At 43.7% G+C, this 19,018-nt stretch overlaps 1 protein-coding gene across 6 annotated transcripts in view; it reads right to left on the reverse strand.

Annotated features, from left to right (window-relative positions):
* The window catches only part of TDRD12 (tudor domain containing 12), a 70,569-nt gene that overhangs the window by 21,637 nt on the left and 29,914 nt on the right, over window positions 1-19,018 (reverse strand). For 4 of the 6 annotated variants that reach the window (XM_072782625.1, XM_072782619.1, XM_072782628.1 and 1 more), the window contains 12 exons: window positions 14,823-14,920; window positions 13,784-13,860; window positions 12,250-12,330; window positions 10,447-10,507; window positions 10,036-10,143; window positions 6,958-7,143; window positions 5,270-5,426; window positions 4,669-4,796; window positions 2,981-3,172; window positions 2,630-2,758; window positions 813-930; window positions 58-197 (listed from right to left, as the gene is read on the reverse strand). In XM_072782625.1, coding sequence (XP_072638726.1) covers window positions 58-197; window positions 813-930; window positions 2,630-2,758; window positions 2,981-3,172; window positions 4,669-4,796; window positions 5,270-5,426; window positions 6,958-7,143; window positions 10,036-10,143; window positions 10,447-10,507; window positions 12,250-12,330; window positions 13,784-13,860; window positions 14,823-14,920 — 1,475 coding nt within the window. Of the gene's footprint in view, window positions 1-57; window positions 198-812; window positions 931-2,629; window positions 2,759-2,980; window positions 3,173-4,668; window positions 4,797-5,269; window positions 5,427-5,463; window positions 6,180-6,957; window positions 7,144-10,035; window positions 10,144-10,446; window positions 10,508-12,249; window positions 12,331-13,783; window positions 13,861-14,822; window positions 14,921-19,018 lie in introns of those variants that run through there. The other 2 variants (XM_072782630.1, XM_072782631.1) reach the window with 2 other exon arrangements.

Here is a 19,018-nt window from a genome sequence, read left to right on the forward strand (position 1 = left end):
TTGTCATAGCACAGAAAATGCCAGCAGAATATTAAAGATAATGAAAATCCATCGAACCTGCTCGGTGGAACTCTGGAAGTGATCAGACATGCAGTAGAGGCGTCCACCAAAAACTTTCGGTGAGGAAGGAAAGCTGAAGTGAATCACACACGTGGCGTCGGTGATGGCCAAGAGCGGTATGCAATCATCAGTCAGGGCTGGAGGCAAGGGTCCGACAATCACAAACGAGGCTGTGGCTTCACTGCACTTACTCTACAGAGCAATTCCGGGAACCGTTCTCGAATGCATCTCTCTACTGCATCGTACTTCTTAGATGCCAAGAAAGTTCTTCCCCATTTTTTCCCCCAAAATGTCACAGCCCAGTGACACGTTCCAGAGAAAAGTAGTCTTCCTAATTTTAGCTTGGAAACTGCTTCTATTACAAATCTAGGTTGCCCATCCAGTTTTCACTTATTTTATACGTTTTGACTTTTTTGAGCTCTACCACTGTATTTCACTACCACTTGTGACAGATTTCACTGTGGGCACACACACGTATATATAAACGAGATGGTGGCCCTCCAGCTGGAACCCCCGGGAGAAGGTCTACACTCCGGGCTGCTACACTTAGAGCTCCGCAGGCCCCTGCATTCGCCTCAACACCAAAATCTTAGTGGAGCTTAATCTCCATTTTGAAATTAACATTACTAATAAGTTCTCAGTAAATCTGGGAAATGATGAGAAATTTGGAGACGAGCTATACAAATAAACTGAAGATAGGATTCCTATTAGCTCAGCCTTCTGTAAATATAAGTAGAAATTAAAACACTTACCTAATACAAGGTGAGAGCCAGAACTTAACTTCTTCTTCCACTGTTCTAAAATACATTTTAAATTTAAAACCATTCCTTTATGCATTTTCAAGCAAAATATTGAACTGCTTTCTACTACCTAGAGATGAAATCAAATAGGCCAGTTCACAGTCGGGAACATAAGCTTGAAGTTAATTGTTCCATCAATAATTACCAGTATAAAACATTTAAAATTATCTGTGAGGATATTACCTCACTGATCCTCAAATTGTAAGAACAAGATGATCTTAAGTTTAAACAGATATATTTTAAAATCCTATAGTTTGTATCTAAAAACTTGCTCAAGTGAAACATTTTGCTGAAACTATTTTCCTTCCTTTTTAAATAGCGTGCATACAGATGTATTTATTTATACACATACATGTGTGTATAGCTATACACACACATCAAATTTATGTGCCAATATGTGTCACATTATTTTCCATGACACCTCTAGTTCATCATGGCTGAAAGGTGGATGTACTACTGATCCTTATATTTTTAAATTATTTTTTTAAATTTTTTTTTTATTGATTTATGATAGTCACAGAGAAAGAGAGAGAGAGAGAGAGAGGCAGAGACACAGGCAGAGGGAGAAGCAGGCTCCATGCACCGGGAGCCCGATGTGGGATTCGATCCTGGGTCTCCAGGATCGCGCCCTGGGCCAAAGGCAGGCGCTAAACCGCTGCGCCACCCAGGGATCCCTTTAAATTATTTTTTATAGAAATTTTTCTTTTAAGATTTATTTATTTATTCATTCAGAGAGAGCGAGAGAGAGGCAGAGACACAGGCGGAGGGAGAAGCAGGCTCCATGCAGAAAGCCCGACGTGGGACTCGATCCCGGGTCTCCAGGATCACACCCCGGGCTGCAGGCGGCGCTAAACCTCCGCACCACCAGGGCTGCCCTAGAAACTTTTTTAAAGATTTATTTACTTGAGAGAGAGAGTATGCGGGGAAGGGCGGTGGAGAGGGAGAGAGTGACTCTCAAACAGATTCCCCACTGAGTGTGGAGCCTGATGTGGGGCTCGATCTCAGGACCCCAAGATCATGACCTGAGCCAAAACCAAGAGTTGGAAGCCTAACCGACTCTGCCATCCAGGATGGAGCCTGATTCTTGTAATTTGTATTTGGCTTAATTTCTATATTTAGATATAGAATACAGATTTAGGTTATATTAAATAAATCTGTACCCAATTTAGTTGGCTTTTCTGGCCACGTGATCTATCTCTTGGTGTTACTGGATCTTTTTTATTTTTATTTTTTTAAGGATTTTTATTTACTTATTCATGAGAGACACAGAGAGAGAGAGAGAGAGAGAGAGAGAGAGAGAGAGGCAGAGACACAGGCAGAAGGAGAAGCAGGCTCCATGCAGGAGCCTGACGTAGGACTCGATCCCGGGTCTCCAGGATCAGGCCCTGGGCTAAAGGGGGCACTAAACCGCTGAGCCACCGGGGCTGCCCAGGCTCTATCTTTTTAAAATGGAGGATATAGACCTCACTGGCATGTCTTTATGAATGGGATCCTTTTAACGACAAAATGCAAAGCACCGGCCTCCTTAGGGGAACATGTGCTTCCGTGGAAAGGCTGGTCCCACCTCCCTGGCTCCTCTCTCAAGGTCAGGCCTCCCGCGTCCCTCCTCACTGCCAGCCACACTGCAGCAATAGCCACCTCCTCTTTTGACTCTTCTGACTAATGATAAACTCGACTATTTAACTACCTGGTATAATTCTCTGATGATTTCGAGATTCGATCACGGTTCAAACAAACAGTAAGGATGTTTTATGCGTGGAAGGCCTCACCTTACACACTATTTCTGTTTCAGCTACAGAACCAGTAAAGATCAAGGTCTTCTGTGCTTGACTTGGAGTGAAATCTAGAGTCTGAAGTAGAGTAGAGGTTTTTTCACATTCTAGGCAAAGGTGCACTACCTGGTAATGAAATACAGCAACAATGTGGTTTTAAACAGATTCAAGGTGCCCCGGTTTTACTTCTCATCGCTGAGTCAGGGTTTTAACAGAAAAGAATGCACAGAAAGTCAATATAAATCTAAATACATGATTACAGATTTGTGGATGAGACTGAAGCTGTAATACTTCAGTACGGGGCTGCTTGCAGAGCCCCCATCCCCACACGTGCCCACGAGCCCGCACCTGCTGGACGCCGCCATAGAGAGCAGCCTCTTCCATGGCCGTGACCACAACGTAGGGGTCATTCATGAAGTCTTTGACCAGCTGTTCTATGTGTCTGCTCCAATGAACTCCAACGGCAACAATCTGATGAGGTGCGGATTCCCTTTCTTCAACATCAACATTTTTTTTTAAGTTATCTAATATGGCAAACATCTAAAAAAATTAGTGTAATTAATTTCATGTTTATTTCAAAAGGGAGTAAAATCTGCTTGACAGACCACAAAAAGTAAAGAACTATACAGGTTCTGTCCCCAGAGTGGGGGAAGGCCTTTCCAAACAAAAGAAAAAAACAGGAGAGAATGTTAAATATAAAACAGAACAAAATACAAACAATATCTGGGTAAACATATAACATAGGTAATGAAGAATTAACTTCCTTATGTTAAAAAGTTCTACATTAATAAAAAAAGAAATTAATATCATTAAATGTCCAATGATAGGGGAATAGTTAAAGCTTTATGGATGTCCATATAATGGAATCACATGCAGCCATATTTTTAAAGAACATAAAGATATGGAAAAACAATCATACTTTAAATAAAAGAAAATGCAGATTATAAAAAAGGTTTAAAAAAAAGTTCCACAAATGGAAAATAAGCAAAGAAAAGGAAGAAGCAGCACAAAGAACAGGAGTAGCCCATATGAATGCTTGGAAATCAGATCATGCTAATGGGATGCCACATTTAACCCGCTGGCCTAGGGCCTCCTCCTGCCAGGGGTGCAGGGGATGGGGCACAGGCGCACCCTGTCCATGGGAGCCTAACCCAGTCCCCACTTCCAATCCCCAGAGAGGGAACTGTACAATGCAGTATCCCGGGTATCAGTTTTGCAAGTAGAGGTGTTCAAGCACCCTGCCCAGGCCTACACAGTCAGTAAGCAACAGAGCCTGGACTTGAACCTGGGGACATCACTGCTCCCAAATGAAATGCCTCTGGTCAGCTTATTACACTGGACCCAATAAATGCCTTCGTATGAGAATTCCCAGCCTTTACTCCATTAATCCCCTTCCTAGGAATTGATCCAACGGGAAACACGCAAAAAAGATGTTTTCTTTAGCCACACACACGCACACACACAAATGATGCTGAACGTCCAAAACTCGAACCGTTCAAAACAACTAAGTCATACCCACAGGATTCCATACTGGCCCACGGCCAGGGAACGATCACGCTGTGGAAGAGTTACTGACCATACTGATACTCACGATGCTGCTTACTGAAAAACGCAAGTTACGAACTAGCCTAATAAGGCCTGATGTCGTCAGCTCCACATATCAAGAGACCAGGAATTATTCCACAACAGGAAGAGTGATCACGTCTGAGCGCAACACTATAGATGCTGGGGATTTTCAAGTCCTTTTCCCTGTACCTCAAATTGTCTAGAATAAAAGTGCATTGCTTCCATAATCATAAGAATATCGGTATTTTGGAAAACATCCCTCTTTGCCCTTCAAAGAGAACTTTAGAATTTGGGAAGGAAATTTCAGATGAACTCTCTTCCTAATTATAAAAGTTAAAGGGAAAGCTTCTCAAGATTAACCAGCTTTTTCCCCAGAGACACATCCCCTGACTCCTAGAAGCAGGTAAGACTTCAATCACACATCCGTTTAGTTCTGAGTGATGATGACATCTCGATGGAGCCATACTTACTTCTTCATGAGCTTCAGAGAATAATACTTCCACCTCATCCAAAATGAGGTGACAAAGTCTGAGAAATAGCAAGCTTTGGTATTTGAGAAGTCTCAGGAGGCTGTGGGGTGTCGTCACAATGATGTCACCTACATTTTAGAAGAGAAGACAATTAACATTCAGATTTCCCGAAGGTTTTTCTCACATTTCCTTTGCTAAGATGCCACATGATTTCTAGAACTTCTGTCTAATGATGCAAAAAACACGGTTTTTCTTGCTCAGGCAGGTGAGGCCTGCCTGTCCAGGACAACACCTGTCCTTATCTGACTAGTGCCTGGGCTCCCACCAGGTTTTATGCTCCTGAAGGGCAGGGCTGGGGGTGCAGTCGACATCTAACAAAGGTATTTGATAAGTAGTTGGTGAGTGAAGGAATCATGCTGTCTTCTCAGTGCAACGGCTGTCAGCCAAGATGGAACCTTCGCCCATCTACGCCCGCCCGGAACCCGTGGCGAGGTCCCACCCGTCACTGGGCTGGTGCCCGTGTCCTGTGCAGCTGCGCCTGCCTGGCAGGGCTCCACTGCGTTCCGCAGGGAAAACCAAACGGCTTGGGAAGGATGCTTACACCCCTTAGGAAGCTTCATGTTTTTGGCTTCATCTTTGTGGAGTCCGATTGTTAACAACACCGGATGAAGAGGCTTGGAGGACATGCTATAGTCTTCCAGTAACTCGAAAATAAATTGGGCCTTTTTCCACCCAGGGCACACGACGACTGCCAGAGGCTGCAAAGACAAATTCACATAATTTGGGGCAAAAGTTAGGAATTGAACATAGTGTCTGTGAAGCATGCAGAACATCTCCTTGCACAGAGTAAGCACTGCATGATTTTTTTTTTTTGCTCCCGTCATTGTCCTGTAGATCAGAAAAGGTATAATTTGATTAGAATGGATTTAGACACAAGGACTCAGATTTTTCTAGGGCTTACACCAAGCATTTCACAAATATTAATTCCTTTTGTTTTTAGATCACTCCTACAGGCTCGGACCTATTATTACCTCATTTCACAGATGGGTGTGAGGCACAGAGAGGTAAGGTCAGTTGCCCAAGCCACACAGTTAAGACACGGGAGGAACAGGATCTGAATCCAGGCAGTCTGGCTCCAGAGCTCCTGCTCCCTGGCACCCGGTGAACGAACTGCCTCCCGAAAGGGGCTTGAGAAAAGGTTAGCATCTCTTCTTTAGGGGGATTAAGTTTGCTACGGCTCCATGTGAACCCTGACCTCCCCCAACCCAAAGGCATCTCCTGAAGGTGCACTGCCTGCCCAACGCCCTCCCAGACACATGCCCTCAATGAACGGAAGACGAGAACGAGTCTCTCCTTTCCTTTGTGCAGATCCAGGTGGGTGCCAGCTTCCAGGCGCCAGGCCCCAAAGCAGGCTGACCCCAGGGACATGGAGACAGCAGAGGACGCGAGAGGCCACGCCTTGGCTCTAGCTCAACACAAGCTGGATCTGGTACGCAGAGGTCAGCTGCAAACTGAGGGACGGAGACGGGAAATCAATACGTAATAACCTAGCCACTGCGGATTCCCAAAGGGAAACCATTAAAGCCACACAGCAGGATTAGAAAAATGAGGACCTCTCCTGAATGCAACGGTCTTTTCTTACTACAACCTTTCACCTTGTGATGATGAGTAATGCAACTGTCTGTAGCGCATCCTCTGAGACACGCGTCTTCTGCACGGGTCGCCAGACCGCCCGGACCCAGCAGAGCAGGGGTCACCGCCTCACTATCAGCTGACCCCACACCCCACTTCTCTCCTTTCCAGGATCCTTCACCGCTACTTGCGGATTCCCACGCATGGGAAGAATAATGTAGGATCACACAACAGGGTGGGTGCTGGGAAATAATCAGAAGAATGTGGGGCAAGTTGACAAAAAAACCTACATTCCCATCCCACCTCTGGTCTCACTTGTCGGAGGAGGCTAATTTTCTCATCTATGAAACGGTGTGAACTGTACCCGGCTTGATCATCCCCCAGGGGGACCAAGACAGAGGAGTTAAATCAGTGGAGTGAGTTTGTAAGTTATATATTCATCTCCAAACGCCAGAAATCTCTTGGCTCAGCCGCTGGCCACAACAGGGGCTCAAGGGGAGAATCCGTGTCAGAGCATCAATGACTCTGGCAAGTTCCTGTCCTGTCACGGAAACCAAATGAGTAACGTGACCCACGCTTCCCCACAGGTTAGGCGTAAAACTGAAAAAGACATACTTAAGCCATTTTGTTGTTGAAACAAAACGGTCTCCTACTTACTCCATTTCTACTTGGTAAAGACTTGTAGCAGCCCCCCGTTTGCAGAATCGTAAGCACTGGCGGCAGGTACAGCAGAGGATCATTCCCACAGTGAGAGATGACCACCACGTCACAGCCCCGCGCTATGGGAGGCCAAGAGTAGGACTCGGTGTGGCTAGGTCCCGGGAACTTGTTCCTCTGAAGGGCCTGGAAAACACCAGCAACCAACCACCACCGATGACGCGTAGAAAACCAACAAAAACTCCATCTCCCGGCTCACTCCCGCACCCCCGCCCGCCACCACAGCCACTACACGGTGCTCAATCTGGTATTTTCTAAGTCCTAACTTGACAAGTCCCTGAGTCTTTTCCCAGCACCAAACTTCTGCCATAAGACACTTGCTTTTCTAGGCTCCAAATTAAAATCAGGTGCTTAGAGCGTTCTAGAGCAAGGACATGGCTCCTCCTCCCAACAGTCTGGGAGTACATCAGCTTTACTTAGGAAGTTTTTTGTTGTTGTTGTTTTTCAAATACGACTTTATTGGGGCACTGGGCTGGCTCAGTCAGAGGCTCTTCATCTCGGGGCTGTGAGTCTGAGCCCCACACTGGGTACAGAGATTACTTAAATAATACTTAAAAAACCCCATGCTTTTATTTGCTTGTTTTTCTATGTAACAGTCACTCGAACCTCCCAAGTGTGGCAACAAAAACAGGTCTCCAGCCACGCTGAACTCCTGAGCACACCGTGTGGGTGAGGTCCTCGTCCCCAGCCCACGAGTGCCGGCTGTGTTCCCACATGCAACTGTCCCCTTGTGGCCCCCCTGCGCTGTCCCTGCTGCGACACCGGTCGTCCTTGTCTGACCTTCCTGCTCTGGTGGAGAGGATACCTCAGCAGTGTCCTTCTTCAGGAAGTCAATTCCTACGAGACTCTGCATGTCTGAAAATGTCTCTGCCAGTTACAGGTGGACCTTGAGGCTGGAAATCACTTTTCACCCAAATCTCGGAATCAGCACCCCTTGGGTGTTACCGAAGCCAAATATCAAGCCATTCGTGATCTGGGAAGCCCCCAAACCCCACCCCGGGATGGACACCTCACAGCCGAGCACCCACGATCCTGCCCCCTCATGTGCTGGGCTCGTGGGGGCGTGGCGGGGCCTCTCCTATTTGGACAGCCCCTTCCGCTAGGTCTGGAAATCACTTGTGTGTTGCTCTTCTCAGAATTCTCTGCCTGCTTCCTTCATTCTTTTTTTTTTTTTTTTAAATCCCACTTCAGAGACTAAACCTCCAAACAACCCTCAAATTCTGTTTTCCCCCTCTTTTCATCTCTTCGTCTTTTTGCTCTATTAGCTCCCCTCTCATTTTCTCTCTCCAATCTGCTGCTTGGTTTCTTTTCTTTTTATTTTTAAGGTTGTATTTATTTATTCATGAGAGACATAGAGAGAGAGAGAGGCAGAGACACAGGCAGAGGGAGAAGCAGGCTCCATGCAGGGAGCCCGATGTGGGACTTGATCCAGGGACCCTGGGGTCACACCCTGAGCCAAAGGCAGATGCTCAACCACTGAGCCACCCAGGCACCCCTTGGTTTCTATTTTATAGCATTCTGAATTTCCCAAAACCTTTTATTCTTATTGTTTAATAAATACTGTCAATACTATCTCTGACGGTATTTATTTTGCAGCACTTCTACTGCCTACACGGTTTCCTTCAGAGTTTGTTTTGGTCTACTTCTTAAAATACGCTCCTAGAGCTGCCTGAGTGGCTCAGCTGGCTAAGCATCTGCCTTGGGCTCAGGTCATGATCCCTGGGTCCTGGGATCGAGCCCCATGCTGAGCTCCCTGCTGGTGGGGAGCCTGCTTCTCCCCCTCTCTCTACCTGCTGCTCCCCCTGCTTGTGCTCTCTTTCTCTCTCTCCCTCAGATAAATAAAATCTTTTTAAAAAACAAATAATGATTTTATTTTCTTTTTAGGTGGCAGCTTTCATCGAAAGTATCTAAGGATCCCTGATGTGTGTGTGCAGGGAGGAGGCCCCCTATAGCTGGCTGGGAGACGTGTGGAGGGCGGCACTTGGCACCGTTGAGTGCCACACCCCTGCCGGAAGCCAGGACAATGAGCAGGTGTTTTTACTGAAAGGATTCATCTGAGGGGCATTTCTAGGCCCCTTCAGTTCCTTCCAAAAGACTGTCCTTCCTGAGAGGCTGTGGATGCTCAGTTTGGATCTCTGACTTCCCTCCTTCCTTTCCCAGCCACACTCTGCTGCCTCTTTTCCATCTTTCAAAAGCCTGAGGAAGTTTCTAAGCCACTAAAGACTTCACTGTCATTCAATTCATCCTTGGGGTTTTAGCTTATTTCCTTCTTTTCTTTCTTTTTTTGAATCAAGAAGGAAATAAATAAATACGTGTGGTCAATTCACTAACTGAAAGGGCAGGTCTCTAAAGCAGTTTTGAGAAGAACACTCACAGGTACGTCATAATTGCCCTGGCCACTTGCTGCTCCTTCTCGGGACCCTTTCCAGAGACGCATTTGAAAACTTATTTCAGAAAAGCATTAAGAGTTCTACAATGGAATATTACTCAGCCTTTAGAAACGACAAATGCCCACCATTTAGGTATTTGGGGATGGACCTGGAGGGTATGATGCTGAGTGAAATAAGTCAATCGGAGAAGGACAAACATTATATGGTCTCATTCATTTGGGGAATATAAAAAATCGTGAAAGGGAATAAAGGGGAAAGGAGAAAAATTGAGTGGGAAATATCAGAAAGGGAGACAGAACTTGAGAGATTCCTAACTCTGGGAAATGAACTAGGGGTGGTGGAAGGGGAGGTGGGCAGGGAGTGGGGGTGACTGGGTGATGGGCACCGAGGTGGGCACTTGACGGGATGAGCACTGGGTGATATGCTATATGTTGGCAAATTGAACACCAATAAAAAATAAATTTGTAATTAAAAAAAAAAGAGTTCTACAATGGTTTCACTACAAAGAAATTATCCACTTACAGGAAGTTGACCTAAAGAATAAATGAGAAATGAGTCAAAAGCAAAGAAACTATATAAATGCAGCCTTGGAATGGTTTACTCAGAACAGGGTCAGGCACACTGTTACCTTTCTCAGGTCTGCCGACAGTGGCGACGTGTCAATGGATAAGCAAGGCTCAATCTTGTTCCGGAGCACAGCCAAGGGCTGCTGGGAGCTGGACCGCAGCTTCTGCAGCTGAGAGAGCAGGAAGTCAACCACTTAATGCAAAGGGAGGACAGCCTCGGTACAGATGCTCATCAAAACCCACCAAACCCACCAAAATGAAAGGAAGAGCATCTACTATTCCCTCCCCAGAATAATAATAATTTCTTTAATGCAATAATTCACTGGAGGATCTCTAAAAGGATGTCTTCAGGGAGAGTCCCCACCTAAGGGGGTTTGGTTTCTCTTCTAATCTCCAATTCAGACGAGGAAGGAGGAGGATTTAAAAAGCAAAGAGCTGTCTTGGATTTTTACATTTCTTTAGGGTTATAATACCTGCTGCAGATCAGAGAGCCCATCAGTTCTCAAAGGATCAGGATTTAAGAACTGCAATAACCTATAAAACGGTGAAAAGGACCATTTGAAGGAAAAAGTGCTAATACTTCTTCAGTTGAATTCTAATTCTTCCTTGACAGAGATAAAACGAAATACGCAGTTGGCCCTTGAGCAACACAGGTTTGAACCGAGCGCACTCACGTGTGGATTGTTTACACTGAAAGTGTACTCTCTTCCTCGTGATCTTCCTAATAACCTTTCCTTTCCTCCAGCTGACTGTATTGTAAGAATACAGTACATAATACATTTAACACACACATACGTGTTAATCGACTACGTGATGCTAAGGCTTCTGGTCAGCAGTAGGCTGGGGGGGAGGCAAAAGTTACACACAGACTTAACTGTGTGGAAGGTCAGTCTCCCAACACTCATGTTGTTCAAGGGTCAACTGCATACCCCAGGGCACAGCTGTGAAATTCCTGCTTGTCTTGTTTTGTCCTGTTTACTGATACAAAGGCCACAGGGGTCACATCAGTAGAGTGCTTGCCCCTGCACGCTGGCTCCCAGGCTGTGGACACAGTGCTGCCAAGCCCAGGAACAGCTGTTCTGAAGGAGATGGAAACCTGCAGGATTACCAGGTCATCTCACGTTGCCTCCTCCCTTCTGTGTTGTCATCTTGAACCACTTCAAGTTTCCCTGTGGCTCCCAGGGACTGACCAAATAACTGCCACAGTTTAATCAACGGGTTCTAAGTAAAGGGCACGGAGCCCAAGAGGAGAAGAGATACAACCTTTTAATATGAAAATAAAAGGCAATCAAGTAGCTCAGGGTTAATTTATCACGTTAGAATTAAATATGATGAAAGTAAGAAATGAGCCACATGGATAATGCAAGGTCTCTTGTTCCAGGGAAACAACCACACGCAGCCCCACGGCTTCCAGGTAGTCAGGGTGGAGGGATGCCTAGGGGGAGGATGTCCACACAGGGCAGCCCTCCCAGCCCCTGGCCCCAGGGCCCCGTGAGGAGCTCCTACCGGGTGAGAGGATGTTACAGGGCCAAAGGGCGGGCTCCGGGAGGCAGGCAGCCCAAATGGCCTTGCAGTCAACACCCTCTCCCCAGCCACCTAGGCCCATCAAACGATACAGTGCGACCAACCCAGTTGTGAACTGTCGCGAATTCCTTTGTCACTCTGGTGACTTCAGAGCAGCTACGGTTGCTTGGGAGGATAAGGCTGGCTGGGTAAGAAGTCATAAAAATGGGTATGAAAATGTTTCATGGATTAAACAAGTATGAAATAAAGCTACTACTCTATTGTTAACAACTCGTCCATGATTACCTTGTAAATCTGACAGGACAAAAAAACAAAAACAAAAAACAAAAAACCCCCACCAAAACCCAATTCCACGCTGTAAGTAACTAAATAGTTCCTCCAGCAGGTGGAAGACCCCTTTACCATCAGAAAACCAGGAAGATAGCAGATGCCAACCCACAGAAGATCAACAACCCCAAAGACCAACCATATCTAATTTGCTTCATGATACTGTTCACTTCACCAAGAGAATCAGGAAAGGGAGACAGAAAATGAGTATTTTCAGTGTAATAAAGATTTTAAAAGAAAAATCTACCCTAGTGAACAGGGAAAAAAAATTAACTTCAAAGCCTACAGCAGACACTAGATGCATATTTTCCAAATGGAAACTAAGTTTGAAATAAATAATAAAATCAAACGTAAATTCTTCCCCTGCTTATAATTTTGTTATAATTATCTCAATAAAAAATTTAGACCAAGGAAAAACTTCGTACTTCACACAGCCATTTTTCTCGTTGTGTTCTTTCTTCTCGGCCAACCTGAGTGGTTTCTCGTTTGGCTTCTGACATAAAACGCTAGGAACCAAAAAACATTCATTAGATTGTCTGAGTCCATTTACCTCAACCTGAAAATGCTTTTATTTTCTGGAAAAAAACTCAGTAAGTAGCACTGAGGAGTGAGTTGCTCTACGTGCGTGGATTTATTTCTGTGAGAACAGACACTCTGCTCTTTAAGGATGAAAACCATGTTCCCTGGGCTTTTACCTTCCTCTGTCTCCCAACGTTGACCCGAGGCTGGCCCCAGACACAGAACTGAATCGTGAATGTTGACACCAAGCACTGAGAGAACCCTCCAGAGCCGTAAGCCAGCCAGCTTGACCCTGACTGATGTTCTCTTTTCACTTTTTTTCTCTCCTGGCCCCGTCCTGAGGCCAGCTCCAGTCACACAGCTGCAGTGGTGACAGCAGGTCTGTCACCCAAATCCCTGGGAGGAAACCTCTCCCTCTCTCTAGAGGATCTGGGAAATGGGCGCCCAGGTCTAAAGAGGCATGGGGAAACCTCTATCTGTTTCCTCTCATTTCTGCTGCTGTTTTGCTCCACAAGTGGCCCCAATCGCACACAACTGCACGCCTGTTTCTCCCTGAAAGTAAAGGAAGCCCTTCAGGGACAAGACCAGCGATACCAGATGGAGATCTGGGCCCACACAAACCGTGAAAAGCACTGATGGTAACTACACAGGTAAACACAGGAGGTATTTTTTCTTTCTGTTTATTTAAATCTCTTGAAAAGATCCCTGTTTAAATAGAAATGATACTAAAGTCTACAATTTATCAAGAATGTATAAGTGAAATGTGTGACGCTAACGTAAAGCCCAGGAGAAGAATGGAACACACGACTCGAAGATCTTACGCTACTTGTGACACGTGTAACAGCACAGCTTTTCCGTGATTTCACAAACAACATTAAGCTGCATCCTGACATGGCCAGCGTTACAGTCAAAGCCTCTGATTCTCCTCTCCAACAACCGGTCCTGGCCCTGCCGGCTGGCCCACGTTCACCCAGCCTTTACCATTTCACTGGACCTGCCTTACAGGAACAGCTTTGTCCAACAAGGTAACAAGGAGACTCTAGGGTCACTGCCAATTTTTGGTCAATTTTGCTGTTGACCAGTTGTTACAGGTTTTTCTTTTCTTTTTTATTTTTTTTAAAGATTTTATTTATTTATTCATAGAGACACAGAGAGGGGGGGGGCAGAGGCACAGGCCGAAGCAGGCTCCATGCAGGGAGCCCGACGCGGGACTCGATCCAGGGTCCCCAGGATCACACCACAGGCTGCAGGTGGCACTAAACCGCTGCGCCACCGGGGCTGCCCCAGGTTTTTCTTTTAAATTAATATACGTTCAATCAAAATATCTGGGGCTACTCTATTGAAACTGAATCCTTTCCTATCATCAACCACACAGAATACTGTGAAAGACAATAATACACTTATGCATCTAGTCCATTACAATGAATTTTCAAATCATACCTTGCTGCTGGTATATCTGGCTCAGCATATATGGTTATCCCCCTCTTTGTCGGCCAGTACACTGAGGATTCAACACACTGTAAAAAAAAAATCTCTTTTAGCAAAAATATGTATTCTTATGGAACTAAAATTCCATGGACATTATTCTCATAAACAACCATACCAGATTATTTTCAGGCAACACAGACACGGAGAGACAAAGAACTGGATGTGATTATGCCATTGCTACAATCACTAGATTAAAGTGTCCAAGTAGCAAGCAGTTGGCACTTCAGATAATCAGTATTTCAAATGTCCTCTAATGATTTCACTTGTCTTGTTGAAGGACTGGAAAGACACGTTAGGCTTGAACTGTTTAAATGTCCCATAATCTCAGGTTTTCACATCCTTGTTAAATGAGCATAAATACGGCACCTGGGTGGCTCAGTGGTTGAGCATCTGCCTTTGGCTCAGATTGTGATCCCGGGGTCCCAGGATCGAGTCCCGGCATCAGGGCCCCCACAGAGAGACTGCTTCTCCCTGTGCCTGTGTCTCTGCTTCTCTTTCTGTATCTCTCATGAATAAATAAATAAAATCTTAAAATAAGTAAATAAATGAGCATAAATAGGGGTGCCTGAGTGGCTCAGCCAGTTAAGCATCTGCCTTCAGTTCTAGTCACGATCTCGGGGTCCTGGGATCAAGCCCCACGTTGGGCTCCCTGCCCTTCGGGCTGTCTGCTTCTGCTGCTCCTCCTGCTTATACCCTCTCTCACTTATGCTCTCTCAAATAATAAAATAAGGTCTTTAAAAGAAATAATAAATGAACATAAATGCCCAATCCTGCAGAGAAGCCCCTAGGTCAGGAACTAAGAGGGAAGCTGGAGTTATCTTGTTCTTTTGAATTAGAGCAAACACACAAACTATATTTCTTCCTGAAAAAAACACTATGATAGCCAAGGATTTAACAGAAAACATATTTCTGGTTCCTAGATTTCAAATGAGAATATTCTAAAATTAACATTGCATGAGCTTTACACCTAAGAAACATTTTAAAATACAACCTGATTTACATCTTTCAAACAGATGTGCTGTTGTTTCTTTTCAGATTTCTTTTTGGGTGAATCTCTTAATGAATCCATATTACATTTTTTATTTTTATCTGCAAAATAAGAAGTGATAAAAAGCTATCTTAGGGCTATTAATAGAAAATATAACAAAAAGATGATACATTTAAAAGTACTTTCATAAAAATCTTAACACAAGAAATTATTGTGGAATACGTTTGATATTAAACTTTACTTGAAGAGATTACATTTAAAAATCTTGTTTCAACCCTCATCACGTGAAAAGATGTTTAAGTAATTCCTTTACTGGCTTACTAACAATTAAAATAATTTATTTTCCCAACTTGGCAGACTATAATTTTCAAAGAGGGCCACACATGTCTCCCAACACACGTGCTCTTCTTACAATGTGTCACTGACACGTGTCCCACTGAGAGACGGGCTCTGTATTCCCTTCCTGTGAGTCAGGGTGGGGCTTATAAACAACATGAAGTGGTGTTATGTGACTTCAAAGCTCAATGGCAAAAATGCCATGTACTTAGGACCTGTCCTCTTGAGTGCTCACTTTCCAAACCCAGCCAGCATGCTGAGAAGACGCTCAAGCAACCCCATGGAAAGGTCACTACAGGTATTTCAGATAAGCATCCCAATCAAGGTCCCAGTCAAAGGTTAGAATCAGCTGCCGCACATGCAACAAAGTTTCAAATGAACCCAACTGTTTCTGTCACCACTCAGCCCTCAGGGCTTCCAGCTGAGGCCCCAGACACTGCGGAACCAAGACAAACCCTTTGCCCTGTGCCCATTCTGAATTCCTGACCACAGAATCCATACGTGCTATAAAATGGTTGTTTTCCACCACTAAATGTTACCAGATGTTAGCAAAGCGATCAAGACCAGAATATCACCTGTACTCAGTTTCAGCAATGATCCAGGATCACAACGGTGCATCTCACTTGCTTCTTAATAGCACGGAGGTACAGAAAGCATTAGAAAACAGGCTGAATTTGAATAGCCAGCAGGCAGCAAAATCCTAAAGCAGACTCTCAAATATCTTTATTCCTTAGGCCTAAATCTGACTTTGGAAAAGTGATAAACACTGTGCAGTGAATATGAATAATCAAGTTAGGTAATTATGCTAGGGTAAAAACTGACATGTGATGGGAAGAAAAAGAAAAGGAAAAGAAAATCAACCTAGCAATCATTTTTTCAGGGTACTACAGAGGTAATTCTGGAAAAGTGTTCACTCTAAGCATAAATAAGAGAAACACAACTGAAATGACAAGGTACAACTTTCACTATTAAGTAAGATAATTATTTTAGTAATGCTGGAGATGTGAGATGATGTTGTAAACTGGTCTAACCTATCTTTAAGGTAATTTGGAGCCAAGCCTGCCTGTCATGGGATCTTGGGTCTGGAAATACATTCTCTCTTCAGGATGTGACCTTACAGCCAAAAATAAAAACTCTGATCTATGGAGCAGGAGTGAAGGTAAGGTGGTTGATGAAATTTTCTGAGAGAAAATGTCCATACAACACAAGCTTTCAAACAAAACCAAAAGTCCACAAATCTATGCCATCATAAATGTTAAAACAAATAAGCTCAAAAAGGTTTTGTCAGGGGGGCAGAGATTCTTATCTGAGGAAATGGAGAAAGAAGAACATCTGAAAAGAGCTCTAAAATAAACATACTTAAGATAGCCAAGAGATAAAGAGGACTCATATTCATGAAACAAAGCAGGTGCATATAAAAAGATTTGCAGACGTAAAAAAGAACTGTTAGAACTCTAAGCAGCAGGAAATAGTCATCAGATTGAAAACTCAAAAGATAAAGTAAACTAAACTGGAAGCGAAAAGTGGTAATTGAAAGAATTAAGAAAAGCTTCCAAAAACATTTCAGAGAAATAAAAAGAAAATGGAAAAAAAACGCTATGAAAAACACATGATAAATGAAGAGACACCAATCTATGTCTAATAGATTCAAGGGGGGGGGGAGATAAAATTTAAAAAAAAAACCAGCAAGTTAGATATGAATTCTGTAATTGAAAAATTCCACGTGTTAAAAGAATAAATCTAAACCATCCATTCTTGGACATATTGTAAGAAACTGCAGACTATCAAGGATAAAGAGAAAAACCTAAGAAATCAACAGAACATACTAATTACTTACCAAGGAACAACAGATTGACAGATTAGAAGAAAATGAACTACTATCTCCAATGTTGAAGGAAAATTACTAAGAACCTAGAATATCGCATCCAGTTTAAATATTGCCAGATGTTAACATCTACTACCCACAACCCTCTTCTGAAAGTACTAAAATATGTACTTGAGAAAGAAGAAAAATAAACCAGTAGAGTAATAATAACCATAACAGTATTAATGACCTAATTTAAAGTGGAGTCGGGAGGCCAGAAGGGGGAGCTCTCAGACTGTGACATTCCTCACAGCCCCTTGCAGACCCAACTGAAGGAGACACACCTTGCATCTTCTGACAGGTAGAAGCCTACCTGACTATCCCTGCCGGGGAAGGAAGATTTTCTCCCCGCCCAGCAACAGCTCAGCCAATGAGAAACTGTCACTACTCAGCCAGAGAAGCCTCTACACTCTGGAGTCCCAGTTTACTCCCATAGACTTTCTGTAGAAGAGTGCTCCTCCCCTTTGTACTCTGGATTCCTATGTGGGTTTGCTGTCACTTTCCAGACCTGAATTGTAACTCTCTACTATCCCCAAAGAAACCCACGGGCTGGTAAAATAACTGCGTGTTTTACCTCCAAAGTCGACGGTATATATACCCATTTATGCTGATGTAGAAGTCAAATGAATGACAACAACGCAAGAGACAACAGGGAGGGATTAGGAATATTTTGTTATCGTACTTGTACTACCTGTGAAGTGGTACAGTGTCATCTGAAAGTGGACTTGGACTGGTTGTAAACATACATGGCAAGCCCTAAGGCAACCACTAAAGTAAGTGAAAAAGAGGTATAACTGATAAGCTAAGAAAGAAAAGAACACAGAATCTTATAAAATGCTTAATTAAAACTCAGATGGTAGACAAAGAGTGGAAGACAAAAACAGGAACAAAGAACAAGGGAATGAATAGAAAACAGTAACAAATATGGTCAGTATTAATCCAACTCTATCAAATAATCACTTTATTTTTTAAGACTTTTTTCATTTATTTGAGACAGAGAGGAGAGCAAGTAAAAGCACGAGTGTGTGTGGGAGGGACAGATAGGGAGAAGGAGGCTCCCCAAAGAGCAGGGAGCCCCATACGGGGCTCAATCCCAGGACCCTGGGATCATGACTTGAGCTGAAGATGGACGCTTAACCGACTGAGCATCCCAGGTACCCCTCAATAATCACCTTAAATGGCAATGGTCTGAATACACCAAGCAAAGAGGTTGTCAGAGTGAACAAATACAAGACCCAACTATACACTGTCTACAGGAAACCCACTTTAAATATAAAGACAGAGAGATTATGGGAAAGATACACCACGCTAACACTGAGCAAAGAAAGGTAAAGTACCTCTATTAACTTCAGACAAAGTAGACTGGAGAACAAGGAAAATTATGAAGGCAGAGGCATTCTGCAATGATAAAGGAGTCAATTCTCCGAGAAGACATTACAGTCCTTAATGTGTATATGCCTAAGTAGACAGCCTCAAACTATGTGAGACAAAAACAGATTAAACTGCAAGGAGAAACAGATGAATCCATAATAGTTGGAGACCTGAAAACTCCACTATCAGAAATGCACAGAGCAAGCAAACAGAAAATCACAAGGATACGGCTGATTTCCACACTACCATCAGTCTACTGGATATGACTGACGTCTACAGCCTACCTCCCTCAACAGCAGAACACGCCTTCTTCTCAAACTCATGTGGAACATACACCTAAACAGAACACACTCTGAGCCACAAAACACCGTGGGCCATAAAAACACATGGAAAGTTTAAAAGAACAGAAACTATACAATGTATACTCTCGGACCATAATGGAATTAGACCAACTCAGTAATAAAGATAGCTGGAAAAATCCCAATATAGTTAGTTAGAGATTAAACATCCCACTTCTAAATAACCCCTGGATCTAGAAGAAATGTTGAGAAATTTTAAAATACCTCAAACTAAATGAGAATTAAAATACAGCTCATCAAAATCTGTAGGATGTAGTGATAACAGTACT

This window comes from Canis lupus, chromosome 1 (assembly GCF_048164855.1).
Source record: "Canis lupus baileyi chromosome 1, mCanLup2.hap1, whole genome shotgun sequence".
Taxonomy (NCBI): domain Eukaryota; kingdom Metazoa; phylum Chordata; class Mammalia; order Carnivora; family Canidae; genus Canis; species Canis lupus.